Source organism: Coenobita brevimanus, chromosome 5, assembly GCF_032717465.1.
Source record: "Coenobita brevimanus isolate Jiangsu-jjx chromosome 5, ASM3271746v2, whole genome shotgun sequence".
NCBI lineage: Eukaryota > Metazoa > Arthropoda > Malacostraca > Decapoda > Coenobitidae > Coenobita > Coenobita brevimanus.
Genome location: NC_136958.1, coordinates 11,030,616 through 11,056,761, shown reverse-complemented (window position 1 = coordinate 11,056,761; position 26,146 = coordinate 11,030,616). Strand labels below are relative to the sequence as shown.

General features: G+C 43.7%; 1 protein-coding gene across 1 annotated transcript in view; it reads right to left on the bottom strand.

Moving 5' to 3' along the window:
* Positions 1 to 26,146, bottom strand: part of LUBEL (Linear Ubiquitin E3 ligase) — a 310,315-nt gene that overhangs the window by 7,194 nt on the left and 276,975 nt on the right. The window contains exons 34-36 of the mRNA XM_080270475.1: positions 10,518 to 10,629; positions 9,721 to 9,881; positions 4,175 to 4,343 (exon numbers count right to left, since the gene is read on the bottom strand). Coding sequence (XP_080126601.1) covers positions 4,175 to 4,343; positions 9,721 to 9,881; positions 10,518 to 10,629 — 442 coding nt within the window. The remainder of the gene's footprint in view (positions 1 to 4,174; positions 4,344 to 9,720; positions 9,882 to 10,517; positions 10,630 to 26,146) is intronic.

Below are 26,146 nucleotides of genomic sequence, written 5' to 3'. Positions count from 1 at the left end.
GTGTTAGATTCCTCAACGTACAAATCTTCCAGTTTAGCAATCTCACAACAATATTTCGAGTTTCTTGCTTTTATGAGCCACTGTCCAAGTTTGAAGTCACTGAATTGTAACTTTCAAGCATTTTCTGACTGTTTTTGTGTGTTTTGAAGCCTTTTTTCAGTAAATAAACATTCAAATTAGTGAACAAGGAGCATTCTGAATCCTCTGTTAATTATATTTTCCATGTGTTCTTTAGAAATATATGTATTAGGTGGGGGGCAGACTCTATGAGGCATTAAGGCACAGAACTCCTCTCTAAAACAACTTAAGTCTCTGAGCCTATGGCAGGTAATCAGCCACAACACTGGGATATCAGGCCACTGCATCATCCAGGTTACCAGTTACCTCTCTTAGGCATTACACTAGGTACTCATTTTACCAACAAACACACAAAGGATGGATGGACAGGAGTTGAGTGGCTTCAGCTGCCTTCACCATTATTCCATCCCTGGTGTTATCAGGCTGGCAGCTTTGTAGCTAACTGAGCTAACTACTTGGCCACCATGGCATTGATTGGCAGGCCTAAATACTGCTTTGTAATGATGTTCATTCATTCATTTATGAAGGCTTCAACATGCTCGCATACATTTGCCTTGGTCACCAAAGGGCAGCTCTTCACATCGCTCAATCTTTAGCAGCCTCTCTGTTCCATAGTTGGAATAAATAAAATGTGAAGACGAACCACAGGCCCCATCTGCACTGTTCCGAGCCCAGATGAGAGAAACAGGGGCAGCCCCAGTCCCATCCTGGCCCAAAGTTGTGCATATGAAGGCTGCCACGGCTCCTCTCATCTCCATCACTAGTCAATGGGGACAAAGTTTCCCAGCCACATGAACTTGCTGGCTCCAGACCGTGTGTCGTAGTAGGGTGCTTCATTTTTAGCATGCCAAAAGCATAGCTATTATTACTGAATATGTTTCTGTGTGCTGTATTTATGAATGTTAAAATTTTTCATGAATGTCTGTTTCAGTGAGGATCAAAACTGGTATACAGTATATACTGTGTGTGTGGGTCTAGGCAAATGGGACTCAGTTTTGGTGGAAGTTGCTTGAAGGTCAGCACAGGTCAAGGTCAAAGTTCAGAGTTCATCATTACAATACTCCCTCGATTATCCGACGTAATAGAGCCAAAGGCATGTCTTTTTTTTTTTTTTTTTTTTTTTTTTTTTTTTATTTGTCCGACTCTGGGCATAGGCTTCACAGCCTGCCATCAAGGCCCAGCAGTCCTCCTACATACCATACACCTCTACATGTCACCACTTCGGCGCTAACACCCACCGTCCATATCGAATACATGCTAGGGCTGTCTCATACAGGACTGGTGTATTGGTATTAGCGGAGGTATTTTTACGACATGTCGGCGGGTCTTCTGGTAGATCTGTAAAGCCTGATTTAATGAAATTCAAATCCTTAAACTGTTCCCTGCCTCAGCCGGGATTCGAACCTGGGTCTGTTAGGACAGCAGGCCACCTCTCTACCGATTGAGCCACCGCCTCCCCCAATATGGGATCCATCCAGATTATGGACTTGTCCCCTGGCCCCCCTTTGTACATAACCTAGCTTTGAAAACCACTGTAAAAGACCATTACAGTATATCGTACAACACTTGTTCCTGTTGTTTAACACTACTCTGGTCAAGCAGACCTATAAACCACAGCCAAGCAATTACCATGATCAAGCAGACCCATCAACCACAGACAAACAAGCACCACCGCAGGGCCATACCCTGCAGTGACATGAAAAAACATGAAAAAACTAGGTACACAAGAAAAATGCAGTGGGCACACAAAACATAATGGTAAATGAGAATGGAATCATGGTACAGTACAGTGAGCTAGAATAAAATCTATGTCAACACTTACGATTCCTCACAGGGCGCCGTGCTGAATAACCTGCTAGCTCCTTGACTCTGTTGTGCTATGGCTGTTGAAACTGTTGCACTGAACATTACATCCCATGTGGTCTAGTGGCATACCCTGATGAGCCTGAAGCAGTTTGGGAACAGCCACAAAAGCCACCATGTGCACCGCCATAACAACTGTCCGAGAGGAGCTGTTCGCTACATGGTTGCCCAGCGGGAACTGGGAACAACCAAAGGGGTCTCTAGTGGATGCTGGGTGAACTGCTGAACCAGACAGTGTGGCACCACCCAGCTATTCCTTTTTATATTTGCATGGCCATAATTTCCACCTGGACACAAGCATTTAGTCTGGATAAAATGGAAAAATGTATGTTTAATGGTTTCATACAGCCAGATAACAGCATCTGGGTAACGAATCATTCAGATAACGGATGTCCGGATAATCGAGGGATTACTTATCTCGTGATTGCCTGATCCGATCTGAATCAAACCTAGCACATACACTGTGTGCGAGGATGGGAAGAAGTGATTTGCTTTTGATGCAGATTAATCAAAGGTCAAGGTCAAAGTTTGGTGTGTAGCACTGCTGTACTCTTTGAGCAATTCTGATTTGGTTTTTATAAAAGTTGTGATTATTGCTTATAGGATGGATTTTGATAATCCCTCTAAATGTATCTTCAATAAACTCATGTCATCCTGTGTCCATTTAATGACTGGTGTTTTATCGATGTATTCCAGGCTGGAGATACCCATTTATTAAGGGATAAGGTCAAGCTACTGAGTACTGTGCTACATTTTCTCTCATTTCTTGGGCTCTTGTTTTATTTTGTTTTGAAAGTAATAATGTCATAGTGTAATTATGTCTCTCTTTCCCCTGTCACATTGGATAGTGTAATTATGTCTTTCTTTCCCCTGTCACGTTGGGTACTCTCCCATTTATGGAACAGTTCATTTGTGCATGCATAGAGATCAAGGGTGCACCCTTCTGCTACATACTGAGATAGAGCATTAGCGCCATTGCCGTTATACTGTACAGTTTTTAAACAGGTAATAGCCTAGTGAATCTAGGCACTCCACCTGGTTATGGCCCAGAAAGGTTTTGATTCTGAGGTGTGGTTAAGAGTTTACTGTTCATGTAATGCAACTAAAAAGCAAGCAACTGCTCACCCTCATCTTACATGTCTGGAATGAGTAGTTTAGTGCTGGCCTCCCGTGCTTTTATTTTTTTCTTTAAATCTATATCGCCAACAATAGTTTTTCCACATTAATTTTGCCAAAGGATGATGACTAGAGCACATTCTGGAATCATCAGTCCATCATGCAGCATCATTACTGCTCGTGTTCAGCCTTCTCTGTTTTGTCTCCCTTTTCAGCACCTCACTTCATGCTCTTCTGTCAACTGCAACTGTATATCTCAACCAATTTCCAATAACTGGATATTATTTTACTCTGCTCTTTCTGATGGTTGTTATAGTCCAGTACCTCTACAGGTATGTTTATGACTACCAGTACATTTTATTAAATACTGTAAATAGGTTTTGTCTGGTATCATTTAAGACAGTAGTCCTAAATGGTAATGTCCTGTTTAATCCTGTGTTTGTGATTTACTGTGCTGTTTGGAGAAATATCACACACACACACACACACACACACACACACACACACACATACACAGACAGGTAAATACAGTATATTACTGATTATCACAGTGCCATAAATACACTTCTGTGTGTATGGTGCACTGTCTTCAACTTCTGAATTATAAATCTGAAGATTTCCACCCTTCTTACTGTTAAGGTTAATATTAGAAAAAGAAAATTGAGATAAGAGTTCTACAGAAACAAAAGAGACACACTGCTATAGTGGAAATATGTTAAAAGTAGATGCAATATTTCTAAAACTTAGTAATTAACATCCTTTTAGAATGCACACATTAAGAGAAAACCACACAAATAAAACAACACAGATTAAAAAAAGCTGAAGGTTAGTTATATTATACATGAGGGAAGGCAGAAGTGTCAAGAGTCAGACACCTTTATGAGCTTATCCCTGTACAGCTTCTCAGACTCCCACCGCCTGATGGGGACGGTCTTTCCATTCCTTCTGAGGCAGACACGCAAGTCCGCCTCATCAAAGATGCTGACAGGGTCAAGCCTGTGCGTGTTAATCTTCTCCACCAGGTACTCGGTGTAGTGTAACCTGAGAGAGATAATGAAGAGGCTGGCCAACAAAAATAAAAGATGGGAGGAGTATGAGGAACTGCCATGAATATTACCTTGGAAAGCCTCCTCTGGAAGTAATGGTCAGACTCCCATGGCCGCCGCTTAGGCATTGCCAGATTTTCCCGACGAAACACAAATCTCAGATCCTCCTCCTCCATTATGGGCAGTGGGTCTATTTTATTTTTATAACACAACCGACCCAAATAGTCAAGGTAGTGACTTCTGCAAAGAAGGAATCTGGTCTTAGAATTCATTTTCAAGCAACTCAAAAGCAGCTCCTTTCTGCTGGTATCTTACTGCTAAGCATTCCTTCTTTACAAAACTCCACCCCTAGATATGCAGTCAGTCTTCATGCCAAACAGCTGTACATATAACCAATGGGACATATTATCGCTGTTTGCAAATTAGTGCCAGAACAGGGAAATAAGTCCATCTGAAACTTTAAAATGTGAAGAGTACCAATAAGGCACATGAAAATTACATATCCTTACAATATCTATATTGTTGTTGCTTTTGCCCCATGGTCATTAGGACATGAACACAGTGAACCACAGGCTGGAGCTGCTCTTCTCCTACACTACATTATCCTCCTTTTGGCTGACAGGGACTTGAGAGATGTTCAGGCAGGTCCTCTACCTCATTATTATCGGTGCCACAGCATGAAGCTGTCCCTTTTCAACTTCATTTATGTTATACTATGATGAAATGTGATGAATAAAATGCACCAAGATTTATATTGTGTTGTCTTTGCAATAAGGTAATAATAATAACCATCATTATCATCATCACTATCACCACTGCTTCAACCTTGTTTTCCCACCAGTGGATTAGATGAGGTAAGGTTCAGAAAGATGAAAGAGGAAACACATTTGAGAGAGAACTGTCAATAGTATGTCCACTGAAATCAGTCACACACTCATTCACTTACAATGTAAGTCGCGGGAATCCTGACTTTGCCTCACAAGCCTAACTGTCTGCACATTTTTTTTGCCAATTTTCTTTGTAGATGTACTTCACATTACTGATCAGCTAAAATCCAACCAAATCATTCCTTCTCAGCTACTTAGCCTTATCAGCTTATGTACGGTAATCCCTAAGTTATCATGCACATGGTTGCATCAGTCTTCACATCATTGCTACATGCAGATCTGCACTCCCCCCCTGCTGTTATCACATAGTTTTTGGCAAAAAAAAAATTGTTTATTATCCACATGAGCCAGAGTCTGCTGACAATGATGGTGCAAAATCTGTGGTTTCTAGTGGCATTTGTGGATTCAAAGATAAGGCCCTACTCAAGGAGCTAATCCCAGGTGGTGGAGACCAAAAACTCTCAACTCCCTAGCCTTAAAACCCCTTGCTCCAAGCCCTTCTCAGGTTCTCCAAATGTTACATGTTTCTTCCTTACTGTATCTTTATCATCATTTTCTGTTAATCCCCTCACGAGCCATGCCTATGTAGTTTCTGATACTTACTGTAACAGTATGTGTGTATTTAGTGGGTCTAAGCTGAAAAAGGAAAAAAATGAATTTACAAGTGGAGTGCCCTGTACCAGTTAAGATAAATCCTGTAGGTTCTGTGCTTCTGTTATTGCACAATTCATTACCAATTATGCACAATAACCAAGGGATCCCTGTACTTACCATTTCCGTCCACATTCTGCTGGCCAACTATTCCTCATCATGCCTTCAGACTCACTCATATATACCCTTTTCATCCCTCTTTACATTCATTCTCTCCATACAACCATGCCATCTAAGCACATTCTGTTCTCACATGGCCACACTCCCTCTGCTTTGACAGTACCACAACCAGCCCTAGATATCATCACTTGTTTTGTTCACATTAACTCTCAAACCCTTGTACCCCCTTTCGTCTCTCCAGTTCCTAATTCTTGCCTACGCCTCCCTCTCATTCTCTGCAATCAAAACCAAGTCATGAGCATACAACATTGCACATAAAAGCTCTGCTCTGAAGTCACATGACAGAGCTTCAAGCACCATGATACCAATAAGGGACTTAAGACTGACCCCTGATGCATGCCAACATTCGTAGAAAACTCATCACTCAAACCTCTGTTTACCCTTACCTGGGTGTGAGCACCCTAATACAGTACATTGCCATAACCAGCCACTCCTCGAGCTCAAGCTTTCTTATTATCCGCTTCAACATCTCCATTGTAACCCTGTCAATTGCTTTTCCAATTCAACAAAACAAAGTATGGTACAGCACACCTCCCTCTTCTCTCCTACGAATTTTTCCTGAAGCGTCAATGAATATTGCATTAGTGATCCTTTTGCCTAGCATAAACCCAAACTGCAATTCATCAATATTCACTTTTTCCCTTATCATACCTTCCAGGGACTCTCACAATTATCTTCATTATCTGCTCCAAATTTTTTATGCCTCTGTAATTTCTTCTTTCCAGGGCATCACCCTTCCATCTCATACATATTTACAATCATGCCCTTCAGCCAACACAATTATATAATTCTATTTATCAAATCAGTAACTAAATCCACTCCTATATAGTATCTCCTGAGGCCTTCAATATTTCAGCAGTCAACCCAAACTCCTGCCACCTTCCCCAACTGCATCCTGCCAATTGCACTGGATCCGCTGACTCCAAACCATCGCAGTTTCAGTCAAACTTCTCATTCAGCAACTGGTTATAATGCTCTCTCCAAGCATCATTAATATTCTAACTGTCCATCACTGTCTTTCCTTCGTTATTCTTTGCACACTGCTCACCTATGATATCCCTGTTTTCTCTGTCCATCTGTTTTTCACTGTAAAGACCTGGTACCACATTCTTCTTTTCAGAACTATTAAGACTGTCTAGTAAAAGTTTCTGAGACTCAGATTTTGCCCTATATATCTCCTTTCTAACCCACTGCTTGGGAGCCAATTATTCCTCTTTGTTACCACCCCTTTTCCATTCCCAGAAGTCTTCTTTTCTCCATAGCCATGACTGCTCCACCCTCATCCCATCACCATGTTATCTTCTGTCTTTGGTGGGCCCCTTGTCCATCCATACACTGAAGCAAGAACTCCCATGAGATTGTTCTTGAGAGCTCTGTACTGTACTGCTTATTAGCACTTCTGCCTACAACTTCCAGTTCGACCACCACTCTAATCACCTTACTGCTTGGTATCTCAACTTCTGTATTTTCCTCCAGGGTGCATAGTTTTTCACATAGTTCTTCATAGATTTCTTTACTGCCCACTTCTTTAGCACCATCTCACATTATCATTAATTTGTGTTGCTGCACACATTCTTTTTTCCCTGTAGGATATCCATCACTAACCTCCTATCAGCCCTCCTGACCAAGACATACCCTAGACTCACATGTAAGCAGCCTACCCCCTTTGTTTCTAAAAACTTTGTTACACAAAATCATGTTCACTGCCTCTCTGAACTCTAGTATCCTCCCCCCATCCACTTTCTTCATACCACATGCACATTTTTCGTGTACCCCTTTATATCTTTGGGCTGCTATACCCACATGACCATTTAAATCTCCACCCAAAGCTACAGTTTCATCATTCTACATTCCACTGATCACATGTATCAAATCATCTCAGAATCTGTCCTCTTCTTCATCATCCAAGCCAACTTGTGGAGCATATGCCAATATTATTGTAGCTGGGAGTTTTCCCAACAATATTTATAGTGCTATAATTCTTTCATTAGTCCAAATTATATTCAAATATATTCCACCCATTTCTTTTCAACAGGCATGCCCACACCACCATATCTGTCCATCTGTCCATGCCTCCCTTCCAAAATGATTTATACCTACAGTCCTTCCCAGCAATCATCCTTGCTGATTCTCCTCTAAACCTAACTCCTGTAAGCAGCAGACATCCACCCACCTCCTCCTCAAGGTCTCACCACTTTCCATCCCCTACCCCTCCAGCTACCCATATACCAAGATGCCACTCTGAACCCCTTGGGTATATTAGTTTCCTCAGGCTCGTTAAGTATGATTTTTGTTTTTTTATTTTCGTTGAAGTAAAAGAGATGGACCACAGCCCCCCTCCCCTGACCGCACAGCCCCAAGTCCAGCCAGGGGATCAGGGACCCATACCTCACCAGCTGTGGCCAATGACTGTGGCAGTGGCCTTGAGGCACCCTGCCAAGGCAGATACAGGGACACCCTCCAAGTGCACTTGGCAATGTATTTTCCCTGTCATTATACGCTTAATGATCGGGTAGCATCCTAGAGTGCTCCTCGCAGGTTAAGGCCCATCTCTGTTGGGAGGAAGCAGTCGCCTAGGAACCACAATGTCCTGTACCCTATGGCATAGATCTGAGTCCCATCCCATCCCAGCCCCAATCCTGCATCGATGGAGCCTGCCCCATGTCTCCTCTCAAGTCTGCCACTATATAGCAGGGGTGCAATTTTCTGGCTACATGTCCTTGCTGGCACCAACCCCTGTGACCTATGTACAGTGCGTGGTATGTAAAGTGCATGTAGTGTATTGCATACGACAGAGAAAAGTATTTGAGAGAGTATGCTGGCCACCTCTCCATGTTAGTGATACAATGAAAAGGTCAGCAAAGAGGGATGGTCAGGGTAGACCTGAAGGCTAGGGATCAAGAGCTCCTGCTCTCCCTATCACCAGCTTTCCCATCCTCTCTGCGAGTACCACCTTGATCGGCTGGTGCTACAACCTATCTTTCTATAGCCAGATGCCACAATCCTGTAAGGGGTGGTTATTTGTTTCTGAGTTAGTTGATTTACAGGGAGGGGCACAAACCCTCAGCCAACCCAATTGTTGACACGTAAGGAACACATGTAGGTTAGTTATATGGTTACCACCCAGCACTGTAAATGGTTTCCTGGTGAGCAGGAAGCCATTAGGCTTGTTATTCAATGTAAAGCCACCTGAAAAAGGATACAACCTACCCCTAAAAATGATTATATGAAAAGGGCTACAACCTACTCTAAAAATATGATACTTGTATTCCTCACAGTTTTCAGTCATCATATGGAGTGGTATTAAATTAGATACAGAAACCATACATAGTATTTAAACATCCCACTCTCCCATTGAATCACCCTCATTATGCTACGGTATGTTCCATCTCTTCTCATAACACTACAGACTTCCTCCAGTAGACCTGTGCTCAACATTGCAATACTTCTTATGTGACTACTGCACATTCCTTTGTGTATTAAATGCATAAAACTTTTTTTTTTTTATAATGGGTCACCCACCATCCACTCATTTGATGTAGTTCTACCTTAAATGGCTCTACACTGTGTGATGACCCAAATACCTGTACTGTAATTATCTCTCAGCTTTGGAAACTATGTACAGTAATATGTTGGCTGTGGCTCATAACCATATGCTCTCAAATGGATGGAGAGTGGTTTAGTGACTTAAACTATGAGAATTAGATGTGGCCCAAAAGGATTTAAAGCTGAGAATGGTTGGGATTTCTTGCTCACTTGGGCCCACTCAAAGGGTAAATGACTGAGCACTCTGTCCCTAATTCTTCTGATAGAGTAGCCTATTCCTGGGTCCCTATAATCCTGATGAGGTAACAGAGGATGAATCAACAGAAAATAGAACTATTCTTTTCTTACTGTACCTGCACAATCCTGCATAACCAGTTGGCACCACACGACCACAGATGTCATCTTTGAGGCCATCTGGTAGCTCCTTCTGCTCCTGCACCTGACATACTGGTCGGGTTCCACCACTCTGTTGTTCTTGACCTTTTGGCTCTGTGTCATAGCTGACACCAGCCTCCTGTTAAATAATATAATACAGTAATACCATAGGTCATGTAAAGTTATGTTATACTGTATACAGTACTGTACAGTACACAGATGATTAAATTGTGCTATATAAAATGTTATCTTAAATTATAGCATACACTGCAACATACAAAATTTACACTTACTGATATAATATCCCAACCCTCTTTTGTTTCAATATGCTGTTGTGACATTTCAAGAGAATTCAGAAATTTTCAAGTTTTCTGAAGTAAAACAATTATTAGTAAGCCTACATCATCATGGCATTTGTAAATAGTGATGTGTTATAAGCTAAGTTCCTACGCTCCACTGTACACTGCAACTGTGCTTTGTTTGTGCATTTAATTTTCCTGCACTTTCCCTTTTTTTTAGTAACTAAGTTTTCTTCCAAATTTCAAATACAGTAATTCTTGATCTCCAAGTAAAGTTTTAACATCATGAAACAAACCTGCTGAAATATTTAACTTTTCTTTAACTGAACTTTACCCCTCAACCCTTTCTTGTTACCTCTGCTTTAAGGAATTCATTAGAGTGTTATTTAAAAGTAAAGTCGACCAAGCATCTCTGTTATATCTTATGCTTTGATAAACAATATACCAGAGTAGTAAAGCAGTTTTTCATGTGCTACCTTTAGTAAGTTTTGCAGTTGCTGGGGCTCCTTGTCTCTTAGATAAAAGAGACAGTTGCGAGGGTGATGAGCATGAAGCCCTAATCGCTCACAATAAGGACCTACTGGGCACCTGCAATACAAAATCAAGTATATTAGCAAATTTTTTTTACACATAAAAATTAAATGCATTTAAAATCAGAATATGTTCAACTACAGTATATTTTTGTAACTATAGTTCCTTTCATACTTTTGCATCAGCTCTTAACACCAAGGTGACTGTCTGTAAACAAGGCCGGAAGAAAGGAGGCATACTGTAATTGACTAGGGTAAAGCAACATTAAGCCCCACTTCCTGGGTTGGCCATTCAAACAGGGGAATAGCTAGGATTTCAAACAGGAGCTGCCAAGGGATGATCACTTAATTTTGAGGTGGCCCAAAGACAACTCTCAGAAGGGTCTGGTTCTTGGGTCTTGGTTCTTGTGTGCTAAGTGCTGTACTGATGGTACTAGTAGCAGATGTAGCCCTATGTTCATCTGAAACATGATGCCAGTGAACTGCAGGTTTAAGATGATTGATCTCCTCCTGTCAACCATCCTCCTTTCAGGGGACAGAGAAATAGCTGAAGGACATTGTATAATCAGGCAGAAGAGTGACCTGGATATATCAGTGCCACCATATGAAGGTGTCTCTCTCCAGCACTGCTTTACTGGTGATGTGCCTGCATTGCATTGGCCATTCCTGAGACTCATGAAAAAAGTGTATCAAGTAGATGCACTAAATTTTCCCAGATATTTGGAGAAAAACAATGGGGAGACATAGGATGTGATGGCATAGCAGCAGACTTAGGTCTACTCCACAAAGGAGAGTCAGGAAGATAAAGATTGTGATCCCAAGGGCTGCCAAACAATACCACCGAAGGTGGTATGACAGGGAACCACAGAGAATGCAGAATAAAGTGAGATACAGCTCCCTCCTGGACTTTGCACCTCTGACAGCATGGGTTGGGAGCCAGATGCAGATGAGGGAGATGGAATACCAGGCCAGTGTGTCCAGTAAGCAGACAGAACAGGCCCACGTCCATGACATGAGAGGATGAACAAGTCCAAGGGTGACTCAATGAATCTGGGTGGTATGATCCCCAGTGCCATGGCAGAAAGATCAGCTCTAAGGCTTGCATTCCATGCTGCCTAGCAAGGATTGGCTAAGAGCCACTGATGCATGGCCTCTTTAAGGTAAAAGGGGTCACTGGATAACAATGTCACGGTCATCCATGCGGCAACAACCTCAATCTTGATATCCCATATCCCTACATGGAAGAGCCCAGTGAAGACAGACCACACAGCTCTCTTGGATGAGATGCTCAAGCATGACCTGAATATCACTGACCAGATAATTTGTGCAGAATATGGCTTGGGGGAGATGATGAAGTGGAGAGGCACCATGCACTCCAAATAGACAACTACCCTCTAGGTGTGAAGGCCAAACAAAACTTACATAATTAATCACTGCACTGCCCAGGATTTAAACCCAAGCCATAGCATTCCACATGTGCACATCCCAGACTAGACAAAAAGAGAATTATCACAATACCTTTGGCAATGTGGGCTAATATACAGCAGACCCCACAACACAAAACTCTAAACTGGTATTAAGGAACTAAAGGGCCATGAGGAGAGAGAGGAGTTCAGTTGTATGGATGTCATGGGGGGAGAGAGAGAGAGAGAGAGAGAGAGAGAGTCCTCAAAAAAAAAAAAAAAAAAAAAAAAAAAAAAAAGTTGCAGCACGTGCAGGGAGGGGGGGCACTTGTCATGGAACCCAGCACAGATGGTGGTTCCCAGCTCCCGAGGAGTGAGATGCCCACCGTTCGATTTGTAGAATATCTCTTGGAGTGAAGGATGACCAGATATGAGAAGTCTCTCCAAGGAGGAAGAGAGGGCACTGGGCTCATTAGCATGCGGCAAGGGGTGGAAGCAATAATGTGTGGTATGCTGAGAGAGTTCTCAGCAACAGGGACTCTGGGGCCTGATGAACAATGATGGATCAGAGAGGAGGACTCCAGCTCTGGCAAGGGATGCTGAGTTAAGGTGGTGGTGAGGAGCATACTGGATGGCCAAGATGAGATGGCAGGTTTGTTTTGTCCTGGAGATATGGAGTAGAGAACTTCCACTTTCGCCTACAGGGATGCTGCCTAGAAAGAGCAAAATGCATCAAAAGCTATGTTCGTAGGGCAGCATTCTAGACTGTCCAGTTTCCGGACCTGGGTGGTATCTAAGCCTTCAACGGAGCACCCATAGTTGCTCTTGCTGAGGATGGTGGTTCTGTAATATACCAAGTCACAATTGGCCCTCAACTGTGATCCTGAGATACTTTCCATGATGTTGTCTCTTGGTACTTGAGGCTTGGATATAATCGGTGTGGTAGTTCCATGTGAAAATTGGTCTATCCTGGTGCATACTGAGGAAAATGTGCTCGTTGACGATGACTACCTTGTCCATGCAGATGGTAATCTTGATCGGGGAAACTTGGCAATGCAGGACGAAACATATCAGGGCACTTTGGGGACGCTGACTTCCTAGCCCCACATGCAGACCCAATCTTCAAAGCTGGAGGCTGATGATTGGGCCTCCTCGGGGGAGGCATATCGACTGATATTACTGACACTGTCGGTGTAAGGGGACATCAGCAGTATGGGGTAGATCCAAGATCAAGATGCTGAGCAGAAGTAGGCTGAACTCCAATCCTTGAAGCACCTCCCAGTAAATGGGATGTCGATCTGAGACAGCCTTATCAACAGATACAACATAACTGCGTTCAGTAAAGACATCGAAAAGCCATGTTGGAGGTGAGCAAGAGACCCCAAAATGGGAAAGTTTGAGGGAAATGCTCGGATGAGGAGCAAAGTCAAAATCTACCTTTAAGTTGATGAATAATGCAAACATAAACAGCCCTCTTCTATATGTATAATGTACAAGGTGTTCTAGCTGGCACAAGATGTCCAAAGCACCCCTGCACAGACACAGCCCACGCTATTCCTCCAGAAGAAGGGATCAAGACTCTAGCCATCATGAGGGATGATTTGCCATAATCTTTTCAATTCGTTTCTCCATACAGGATAAAAGAACAATGGGCCTTTAGAAAGACTGAAGGATGGAGTCTCACCCATGTTTGGGAAATGGCAGTGGCATGAATATCTTGCAGTCCTTAGGGAACACTCCCAGTCTCTTGCTGTGGTTAAGAATGTTAAGGAGGCAATCATGCTGGTGGGATGTGAGAAGCATGATGACAGCCCACTGTCCTGCCGGGACAGAGAGTGGGCAGCACTTCGGTAAGTTCACTGGTGAAGAATAGATAGTGTAGTTCCGAAATGGGGGGAGACAAAGTACATTGCCAAACATGCTCCTCATATATGGTGGGAAATAGCAGGGCGAATGGGGTGCCAGACTAGGAGTGAAGACTGATGCCAGGAAGTCAGCCTTGGAAAAGTTATCTGAGAGGTTCACACCCTCACGACCTAAGGAGAAGCAGTGTGAGGTTAGGCATCCAGCAATGGCCCTCAAAAAACCTCCAAGTGCATTAGGAGGGAGAGGCAAAGGAAAGGCTCATGCAGACAGAGTATTGTACCAGGCCTTCATCTTCCCCAACATAAGAATTCAGACATACTCGGCAGTATGGCAGCAATACTGATTTCCAAGAGCAGGACAGGGGTGACGACTCCCAACATCCCAAGCCTTGACTGTGGCTGTACAAACATCAGACCACCAAGGAACACCGAAGTGCTGCATCCAACAGCGAGCAATCCAGTGAAAGATTTGATCACCAGCTTCAACCAAAAGTTTAGGAAATGCATTGACAGAGATGTCTCAAGAACCCTTGAGTCCTGAGAAGCAAGCAGACAACTCGGCAGTAAATAGACCACAGGTCTCCCTGGAGCTTCCAGCAAGGATGACACCAGCTTTGGAGACAAGGCTGGAAAGCTGCAAAACACTGGTAGGCAATCACTACTCATGTGCAGACTCAAAGCAACCCTAGGGTGCTGCAAGGCAGTGCAACCATGGCAGAGATCTAGGAGTGAGACCTCCCGTAGTTTGGGGATCAGAGCTCATGAGGGGGAGAGGAGGCTGATGTGGAGGAGTCTAGGAGAGCCTGGAATGAGGAGGACCCAAGGGCTCTGAAAAAATATAGAGAAGAGGATTCCAGTGACCATGGTGAGTGCTGAGGTCTCCCATGAAGAAGGATAGGGCTGGCAGCTGATGGATGTAGTGGATGACCCTATTGTGAGTTATGTCTCGGCAGGGGTTTTAGCTTAACAGAACTGATACCCAGTCTGAGGAAAGGGTCCCACAGATTGCCAACATCTCCAGCACGCCACCAGGGAATAGTGGGTGCTAAACACACACCCTGAGAGTTCTCCCACATAGCAAGTGGTAGACCACCCCCCTCCCCTGAGTGTGATTAAAACTGTACAGCAAGTAACCTCCCAGGTGAAGCCCAATACCAGACTGCAGCTAGGTCTCACAACCCCCACCACACTAAGACCCTTGTCACCCATTAAAACCTTAAGGTCCTAGGTCTTATGCAGCAAGGACCATGTGTTTCACAACATAAAATGCAAGTCAGCCTGGCATAAGGCTGAGAGCAAGAGTGACAGCGGCTTGTGTTAAAAGTTAGAGCATAATATTATGATGGGGGTAGACGAGTCTTGCTGATGAAGTTCCACAGCCTCTGAGAGAAAGCCAAAGATGTATCCTGCATGTGAACAGTTACTGCAAGATGGCAAGATGTTGCATGAGTGATGAAAATGGTTGGGAAAGGCAGAAGAGACGCGGGTGGCTAATGGTGGTTGACTGTGAGCGGCAGCAGTTGAAGCAAAGAACAGTGGAGAAATGCAGGCAGTGTCAGGATAATTCATGCCCAGAACTGGCTGGGTTACCTCAAAGGCCAGAAACGGAGTGGACGAATGTAGCACCGAGGTGAATGCCGGTAGAGAGGTGGCTTGGTTACGGCAGGGTCAACAACATGGACCAGGACCTCAGCCTGTGATGTTGGGTAATCGGAAACTCCAACAGTCAAACCAGTCCAGAGCTGTCCCTTTGGTTCACTCCTTCCAGAGGAACAGAGTGACTGTTGGTAACACAGGTGGTGTAACTAAAATCTTCCCTGACTCTGGCTTCCTGGGAAACATGGGAAGGCATCGACTGATCAAGCCTGGGAGGCACTGCTGGGCGACAGGCCGTAGGGAGCAGTGTTCAAAGCTGTTTGATGGCTTCCTCCGAAGTTGCACCACCATTGTGGAGGGTTGCAAAAATGTCACAAGCCTCTCGGCACACAGGACAGAGCAAAGAAACTACCTTGTGGTTCCCATTCCCCTACACATGTAACAACTAGTCCCAGGTACATGACTTCTTGTCAGACCCCCCCCCCCCAAAAAAAAAGGGGGTAACAGCTATTCACAGATCACCGGGGATTATTGCGACAAGTCACGTGTGTGAGGTCACACTGAAGGTAGTTAAAGCACTTGAACAGTTGGTGTGCGTACTCACTGACTAGGAATGAGACACGGGTGTCCAATAACCATGATGGAAGAAGGCTTCAGTACTTTGGCTTCACCCAGTGTGGAGCATGGAGCCCTGAGGGCTGGGGTGTACATAGGAGTAGGTGACCTCCATCAAATCCAATTAACCATTGCCCACAGGATGTAGTTTGACTTGGAGGACTGTGATGTCTAGTTTCAATGACCTGCACATTCTTTCTGAACCTGAGGGAGACATCAACAGGGAGCGGGCCCAGTGGCAGGATTCCTTCCCAGTACGGTACTTAAAGTTGTCAGAGATTCTGGCTGTCAGGCCATCTTCGGCAGGTTGCCGTCTTGGATCTTATACAGCAGAGCAGACCAATCAGCCAATGGCCAAATACCTCCCTCTATGCAGTATTTACCAAAAGGGAACGAGTTGACACCGTCTGTGAGGTGCTTAGGGTTAGAAAACACATGAGTCCCGTCCAAAAACTGGATGATATAAGCCCCTGGCTCTGCAGCAACATGTGCATTGTCAACAACATTACTCCTGAAGGATGAACCCTGCACCCTTATTGCCTCCTCTGCAGCCATTCTCAGAGGCAGTGTCATGATGAGGGTGCTTGCTACCATGTATAGCCATGTTTGTGCCCTTCATACTCGGGTATACCTTTGTTCTTAACTGATAGAAGAGTTTTTTTAGTTACAATCTTCCCTATACCAAACAGCCACGAGAGGACCAACAGATCAGTTGCTGTTTGTTTCCCTTCGTACTCTTTTGTACTCCTTATTAAATTTCATCGCCTTGCATCCCAGACACGTGACCTCCACAACCAGCAAGGCATTCTAGCTGTGCAGAATGAGTAACAAGATAAGTGAAAATTTAAAAACATCAAGTCACCGAGACGGTGTTACAGATTGGTGGTCAGTATGGGAATCCCTCGAGGGGTCTGAGGAGTATTTTCCTGAAAATCTGGTATATAATCACTGGGGTGACCAGTGCTAAGGGAACCAACGGCCAGAACTGTTTGCCGTGACACTACGTACATGTGGACACCTAATTAGGGGTATGAAGAAACCTAACTGGGGCCTTTGCCCTCTCCATACCACTTGACGTATAAAATCACCTGACTCTCAGCTTATTAAGCCACGGCTAGAGGAAGCCGAGTTTGAAGTTATTATTATTATTATTTTTATTTTTTTTTTTCAGGGATAATCTTTTTGTGCACGCGCATTTTAGAGATCAGGGGGCTTTGACTATAGGGTTTCAGTGTCAACCCATGCCACACATTTGAATACGTCACTGCACTCAAAACAACTGTTGATCCGAAACTGAATATACTGTAGGCCAACAAACTTAAACCTACAAACTGACACACCACAGTTAGCAAAATAAAAGGCAGTTGCCTCATACTAATAGACACAGTTCTTGGCTGTTGTTGCTCAATACAACAATTTGTTGATAGGTTTTATATATCACTCACGGAAATATGCATCTCAAAATCACTGCAGGTTGATCTCTGCAGCAATTAAGCAATACGCCAGAATCCTCCATGATGACTTGTTGTTATTATTCCGGTGTCATATGCACGGAGTGATTTTATGCTGGAAGTTACCGTACCCTTCTCTGTTAAGCCTAAATTAACCAAACCTAACCTAACCTTATCCTAGATCAACCTAACCTAAATAAACCTAAATTAAACTAATCTTAATTTACGAAATGACCAATTTCATAATCTGCCTGTATCATACATATATATATATATATATCGACCTATAGTTACCTACAGGTCGGTGAGACATCCAACTTTCTTCCTGGCACATGTATTTCATACAATGTTGTTGATAAATGGCATAAAATTTGGGATAACATGCAGATACTTTCAAAATAGCAGCCAAACGGCCATTCGGCGCATGCGCAGTGAGCGGAACGGTGACTTCCAGCATAAGTCACTCCGTGCATACGACACCGGGAGCTTCCTGCTCAAAAATATTATGTAGCCGCAGCGAGAAATGAACGCTGTGGTGGGGCAGCCGGGATGACCTGGGATTCCCCCACTGTAGCCATATTTACATGTCACCGACCATCGGCCACCGCTGCAGCCCCGCTCCATGATCCTTACCCTGTGTCTCTGGCTTTCTCTTTCTCTCTCGGTTTCTATATAAACTGCTGTATTTCCGAAACTAATTATGAAATTATTATGACTTTTGTTCCACACCACCTTTGAGGTAAAAATCAAGGAGAGTTTTCTGTATAAAGGTTTCCCCCCCCTCCTAAATGTGGCATCTGAGCGGGGGAGTGCGGCCTTGCCGATACCTCCGCCTGACCTATAATTATACACTCGCCAGAACTGACCTGCCCTCAGACAAGGGGGGGGAAACCTTTATACAGAAAACTCTCCTTGATTTTTACCTCAAAGGTGGTGTGGAACAAAAGTCATAATAATTTCATAATTAGTTTCGGAAATACAGCAGTTTATATAGAAACCGAGAGAGAAAGAGAAAGCCAGAGACACAGGGTAAGGATCATGGAGCGGGGCTGCAGCGGTGGCCGATGGTCGGTGACATCCTACCTCTATGGTCGGTGACATGAGGATATGGCTACAGTGGGGGAATCCCCGGATGACCGGCTGCCCCACCACAGCGTTCATTTCTCGCTGCGGCTACAGCCTGCCAGATTATTTTCAACAAATGACTGAGAAACTCATTTCTGAGGTCAATTGCAGAGATAAGGTCCTTTATAAACAGACAGAAGACACATGGTAAAGGAACAGATACCTGAGGAATGACACTTTTGATAACTCTGGAAGAATAGTAGGGGAAGGAGGTGATGGTTCGGACAGTGGGATGGTTCGGACAGTGCAATCCATGAGAAACGTATGGGACCTAGGGCCGTGTGATCTTGTGTGAAAGTGGGAGAGTTTGTTTACTTCGACCACACAGAACCTCCAAGCTAGAAACCCCTCATTATTTGATGCAGGTCAGATTTTATGTTTTTCTGCATCTCCTATGTAATAACTTGAGTGTATATCGTAAGCTCTACCTTTATGAATATACCAAGCATCGAACTGTGCATTATCAGGGTGAATCTGTGTTGTATGTAGAACATATTGCTATGAAAAACGAATGTTAAACTCTGTTGGGTGAAACTTGAGAGTGCCCGTCAATTAATTACATAGATTCGGGATGATTCGGACAGTTGAGGAAGGGGATGATTCGGACAGTCCTAACTATCCCGCCACTACTACAAAATCATGACCTTATCAAATGATAACGCTACTTCTGATCATTTATATTTGAATACACAGTGAAACACCATTCTTAATAGTTATCAGGGAATATATATTAATAGTTTTGTTTGTTTAACCTATTCCCCAAAGTGTTAAAAGAAGGAAGGGGTATTACAACTTCTATTTCAGTTTTGCAGGCTGCAATATGCATTAAAAGTCTTAAGTTAGTCCGTCTGAAATAAGGCCTAGAAAGTGAAAAGTGAAGTATATATTCCAGAGAGAGAGAGAGAGAGAGAGAGATAGTAAGAGAGTGTGTGTGTGTGTGTGTGTGTGTGTGTGTGTGTGTGTGTGTGTGAGAGAGAGAGAGAGAGAAGGCTAATTATGCATAATTTTGTAGCAGAAAGTAAGAGGTTAAGTCATTTATTGTTAAATCTGGTGAAGGTTAATTCAGTTATATATATATATATATATATATATATATATATATATATATATATATATATATATATATATATATATATATATATATATATATATATATATATCTTTTTTTACAGATACAGTATCAAGTAGTTCAAATGGATCCTGAAGTTTAATATTGTACTTTAGGAAAATGAAATATCTTTGAATTAATAAATGTTTGTTTTTATCCAGTATAACTCACATAATTTTAAGAATATGCTGAGTAATACATATGGCCGAACCATCCCACCCTACTGTCCGAACCATCACCAATGGTAGGGATGGTTCGGACGATTTAGTCACTTGTGTTTCGTTAACTATAGCTTAAAGCTGAAAAGAGCTAAGAATTTCATATTAGCAACCTAAAGAGCCAAATGATGTGGCAACATTTTAACTTAAACCAGATTACACTCCTGCTTAAACCTGAATTTTTATAAATATTTAAAAAAAAAATGTCCGAACCATCACCGCCCTCCCCTAGTCATCTACAACCGTGGCTAGCTAAAAAATGACCAAATAGGAAACTTTAGGTGAAAGCATAAAAGGTATGGATACCATGAGAGGGTAGTTCAGAAATCAAAGATATGGGTTACACTCTAGGAAAGCTCTTGAAGATACGTAATGCTACAAAAAAAAAAAAAAAGACGCTTTAAAATCCTCCTGATGAGGGCATATTAAAAGACTTTTAAAGCACATGAGATTAAGGTAACTGTACACCAAAACACTGTATTGAGAGCGACCGCCCTTTTTCGGAGCAGGCTTAACAAGAGTAGGAGCGAGTTTGAAGAAAAATACAAGAGTCTGCCTAGGAAGGGTGATAGCACAGAAATAGTACTTGAAAGCAACAGGAGAGACCCTATGATGACTACATTCCTTTAGTCATTCGACAAGACCGGGCCGACGGCGGTGGCGGTGGACTCATCACCCTGGTACACAAATCCATCAACTTTGCAGATGCCAGTGCACACACAAAATCACTTCTCCCCCCACATGACACCACAACAGAAATACAATCAGTTAAAATACGCACTGGTAACAAATCACACGTAACATTCGCTAACATACTGTACATTCCCCCCCAGTCGTCTCCCACAGTACCACACATTTACTCTCCACAGATACACCACATCACTAACATACCCAACTTCATCCTGGGTGGTGATTTCAACGCCAAGTCGTCGGCCTGGCATGTCAATAACCCTGACACAGACAGAGGGCTGGTACTACAATCCCAGACAGATCATATTTTCATACTGAACAATCGAGACCAACATACCCATATCCCACACCAAGCCCTCTTCCTCCCATCATCTCCAGACATCACCTTCTGCTCCCCAAACTTCTCCCCCACTACATCATGGAGAGTGGTCAAAACCCTAGGTTCTGATCACCTCCCAGTCATCATCATTACCAAAACCAGAATCACCCCAGCTGGCCACGAACACACATACCCTTATTATAAGAGAGCCAACTGGGAGGCCTTTGTAATTGAAACAGAACAACATTTCGAAACACTAAACAGTACACCCATCACAAACATCAACACCGCTGTGCACACTTTCAATACAATTATACAAAACGCAGACAAAAGACACATCCCTAGAGGCAACAGAAAGAGACACAACCCCAGCTTCACACCAGAAATTCAAGGCCTCATCAGACAACGGGACACACTGCGACACTCCCCAACATCCCATACACAAGACACCGTACAAAAAATACAAGAACTCAACACTCAAATAAACAATAAAATATCAGAACAGCAAACACTAAACTGGAAAAATTACCTCCAAACACTTGACCACAAAACAAACCACAGCAAACTCTACAAAACACTAAACAGCATCACACTTTCCAACAGCAACACCACACAATCACACGCTGCCATCACAACAACAGACACCATACCCTCAAACAAACAACAAGCAAACACTCACATGAATCACTTTTCACAAGTCAGCCATCTAAACCCCCCACCCGAAGACCGACGCATCATCCGACGTAAGAGACAGTTCTCCACAGACCCAGACTATGCACCTTTGACTTACAACCAGACGAAGCATATTATTAACAACCTCAAGCACTCATCTGCCTGTGGACCAGACAACATAAGCAACATTCACCCTAAACACCTAGGACCACAAGGCATACAAGCACTCACCAACATATCAAGCTAAAGCTACTCACACAACATAATACCCAACATCTGGAAGCATGGCATTATCATCACTATCCCTAAAACCAACAAAGATCCCACGTTACCCTCCTCACACCGCCCCATCACACTCCTCTGCACCCCCTCTAAAGTCACTGAACGACTGGTACTACAACTAGTCACACCTCACATTCCCCTAGCCCAGTCACAACATGGCTTTAGGCCCCTATACTCCACAAACACCCTTCTTACAGACCTTACACAGAGAGTTATCGATGGCATAAATTCAGCTAGGCCACCACACAGAACACTCCTAATCACACTAGACATTAGCAAAGCTTTTGATGCCATCCCCCGCCACAACGTCACAAACAAAATACTCAACACAAACATGCACAATAACACAAAAAGATGGCTGGCAAACTACTTAGCAGGCAGATGTGCACATGTAACATTTGCCGGTCAATCTTCTAACATCAGAAACTTCATAAACGGCGTCCCCCAAGGATCTGTTTTGTCCCCTACTCTCTTTAACCTATACATGCACGACATACCCACACCCCACACACCACAGATACACATAGCTTCCTATGCAGATGATATAACACTTACATGTACGCACTAAAACGCAAACACAGCTGCACACATCATTCAACCTTACCTCAACACGCTACACGAATGGTTCACCACAAACAGGCTCAAAATAGCCCCAGCCAAATCTACAGTGACCCTTCTCACAAACTAGACAGCAGGACACAGTCACATCCCACACCTCACCATATACAACACCCCCCTACCACACACACACACACACACACACACAAAATCCTTGGTGTAACATACAATACATCAATGTCATTTAAACAACACATCACAAACATTAAAAATAAAATAACACCAAGACTCAATGCTTTGAGGTCACTTGCCCATACAACATTCGGACACAACAAAGAAACCACCACCACAACATACAAACAATACATACGTTCAGTGATGAATTATGCAAGCCCTGCCTGGGCTTCTATCCTCACCAAAACACACTACAACACTCTACAGACCATACAGAACAAGGCCCTAAAAATAATCACAGGCTGCACAGCTACTACACCCACTGACCATCTACATCAAGAAACCAAAGTCCTCAAAGTCAAGGATCACCTAGACATGAGAGGCACCCAGTTTCTTGCTGCAGCCTCCACAAACCCACAACATCTACTATATGACATGGCTGCACATCCACCCACACCAAGGAACATCAAAACAACACCCAGCACACGATACCGTACCCAAATACTGTCATCTCTCCCCCCTCGCCCACCTCAGACCAGCTTCCAGAAGTATATCCACACTCAGATCACTCGCCGCTCCATTCAGTCACTTAAAGACAACACACAGCTGCATGCACGGCCTCCTGACATCCACCCCTCTGAATCCTATCTCCCTCGTGAGGACAGGGTCCACCTGGCCAGGCTGAGATGTGGGCACCATCCAGCCCTCTTAAGCTACCAGAAGAGGCTGGATGACTCCGTCGCTGATGCCTGTCCAAGATGCAACACAGCACGCCATACTATTAAGCATATTATGGAAGACTGCATTGCACACAGTCACGTACGCCAACAACACAACATACAGTACACTCTTTGAGAGCTCTGTGGGAAAGCCCGGTCTCGGCCATGGTCTTTTTAAGGGACTCGGGGCTGTTCGGCCAGACTGCCTAGGGAACAACTACTACTACTACTACTACATTCCTTTGGTGTTGAAGCCAGTGACGACAGGAAATAAATCTTTGGAAAAAATTTTAATGTTAGGCATGAGGAAGTCAGAAGGGAAGGATATTAGCCTAATGCACAGCACCAGAATGTCAGAAGCAGAAACAAACGTCTGAGCAATGGTTTTGTATTATCAATGGAGGAACACAACCATCTGAATGGAAACAAGAAGGAAAAGAGGAATTACAGTTTCAGGCGAGGTTTTGGGTACAGTGCCAGAAGGAATGAGATGAGTTTTTATTAAGGTTAACTGTACTGTATATGTACTTGTTTTTGGCAGGAATAAACACGGATAAAGCACGCTTCCAGGCAGTGACAGAGCGCATGTGAATTAGGTTAAGTTGGCGCAACTTTCTTGTTGTGGACATCATTAAAGCAATCATTATTAAAACAAGGGTTTGGGATGATAGTCAGTGAATAAACAAAAGGAAATTGTGCATCCATTCTTCAGAGGATCTCTGTAATACCTCAGCACACTCAGATGGCTCTCAGCCTGGGAAACCATAATCATTCCAGCGAAAGTCAAAGAAGTACTATCGGTTTCTTCACCATAATATCTTAGGGGTTACTTCTTTGGAGGGTCCGCAAGCCTTACTTGAACAACAGAACTAGTAGAGCTTGAACTGCATTGAATTATCAGAACAAAATCTGCCAAAATTAACTTACTGGACTGGAACTGGATCAAGAGAATATTAATGGATTATTATTATTATTATTTTTTTTTCGAGCGCGATACCTCGGTGGTAGGGTGTCGGGCTCGTAATCGTGAGGTTGTGAGTTCGCGCCCCGCCCGGTGGTTGCTGTGCTGGGAGGGGTATAGTAGCCGCAGCGAGAAATGAACGCTGTGGTGGGGCAGGCGGGATGACCTGGGATTCCCCCACTGTAGCCATATCCACATGTCACCGACCATCGGCCACCGCTGCAGCCCCGCTCCATGATCCTTACCCTGTGTCTCTGGCTTTCTCTTTCTCTCTCGGTTTCTATATAAACTGGTGTATTTCCGAAACTAATTATGAAATTATTATGACTTTTGTTCCACACCACCTTTGAGGTAAAAATCAAGGAGAGTTTTGTGTGTAAAGGTTTCCCCCCCCTCCTAAATGTGGCATATGAGCGGGGGAGTGCGGCCTTGCCGATACCTCCGCCTGACCTATAATTATACACTCGCCAGAACTGACCTGCCCTCAGACAAGGGGGGGGAAACCTTTATACAGAAAACTCTCCTTGATTTTTACCTCAGTGGTGGTGTGGAACAAAAGTCATAATAATTTCATAATTAGTTTCGGAAATACAGCAGTTTATATAGAAACTGAGAGAGAAAGAGAAAGCCAGAGACACAGGGTAAGGATCATGGAGCGGGGCTGCAGCGGTGGCCGATGGTCGGTGACATCCTACCTCTATGGTCGGTGACATGTGGATATGGCTACAGTGGGGGAATCCCCGGATGACCGGCTGCCCCACCACAGCGTTCATTTCTCGCTGCGGCTACTATAGCGTTCTCCTACCCTAGCAGAGTTATATGATCTGATGAGGTCTATCTCGGGGATTAATCCCTTTTACCCCCTGGGGGTAGGGGAATTCCAAGAATACTCCCCCAGTATCCCTGCTTGTCGTACGAGGCGACTAAAAGGGTTGGTGGTGGGTTAGTGCCCCACCCCGTAAAAAGAACTAACTAAACAAGCGAATAAAGCGCCTCGGACCAGCGTTGACGACTAAGGAACGGACAAAGGACATTCTGAGGATGGGGACATGGAATGTAAGAGGAGTGAGTGATGAAGTTAAAGAGAGAGAGATTGTTCAAGTGCCTGAAGATGCAAGAATGGATATATGTGGATTGACTGAAACTAAATGGCATGGTGAAAGGGTGTGAGAATGGGAATATGGTTTAGGTATATGTGCGGGAGTTAATGAGAATGAGAGGGCAAGAGAGGGAGTATGTCTAATGATATGCAAGAAGTGGAAGGAGAATATAAGAGAGTATGGAACAGTGGGTGCAAGGATTGTGTGGGTGAGGATGAAAGTAGGTATACAAGAGTGGGCAATTGTATGTGCGTATACGCCGACAGAGGACCGAGTGGCAAGAGTGAAAGATGAGTTTTGGGTAAGTGTAGAACCATGTATGGACAAATTTGAGAGGAGCGAGAGAGTGCTTTTGATTGGAGACATGAATGGCAAAGTTGGGAATGTATGAGTGGATGGAGTGGTTGGTCAGTGGGGTGTGCCAGCTGAACTAGATGGGAATGGTAGTGCTTTGGTGGACATCTGTGCTGGTAAGGGGTTGGCAATAGCCAACACCTACTTTCGGCATAAGATGATCCACAGGTATACATGGAGAGTAATGTGGAGGATGGATGGTGAACTTGTTGAACGAAAGGCAATGATAGACTACGTGTGTGTGGATGAGCGAATGAGAAGACACGTGTTGGATGCAAAAGTGTGGGGAGGGTGGGGGAATGGAGTCTCGGACCATCACTTTGTGATTGCCAAGGTAAAGCTGCAAAGAAAATGGTTGAAGAGAC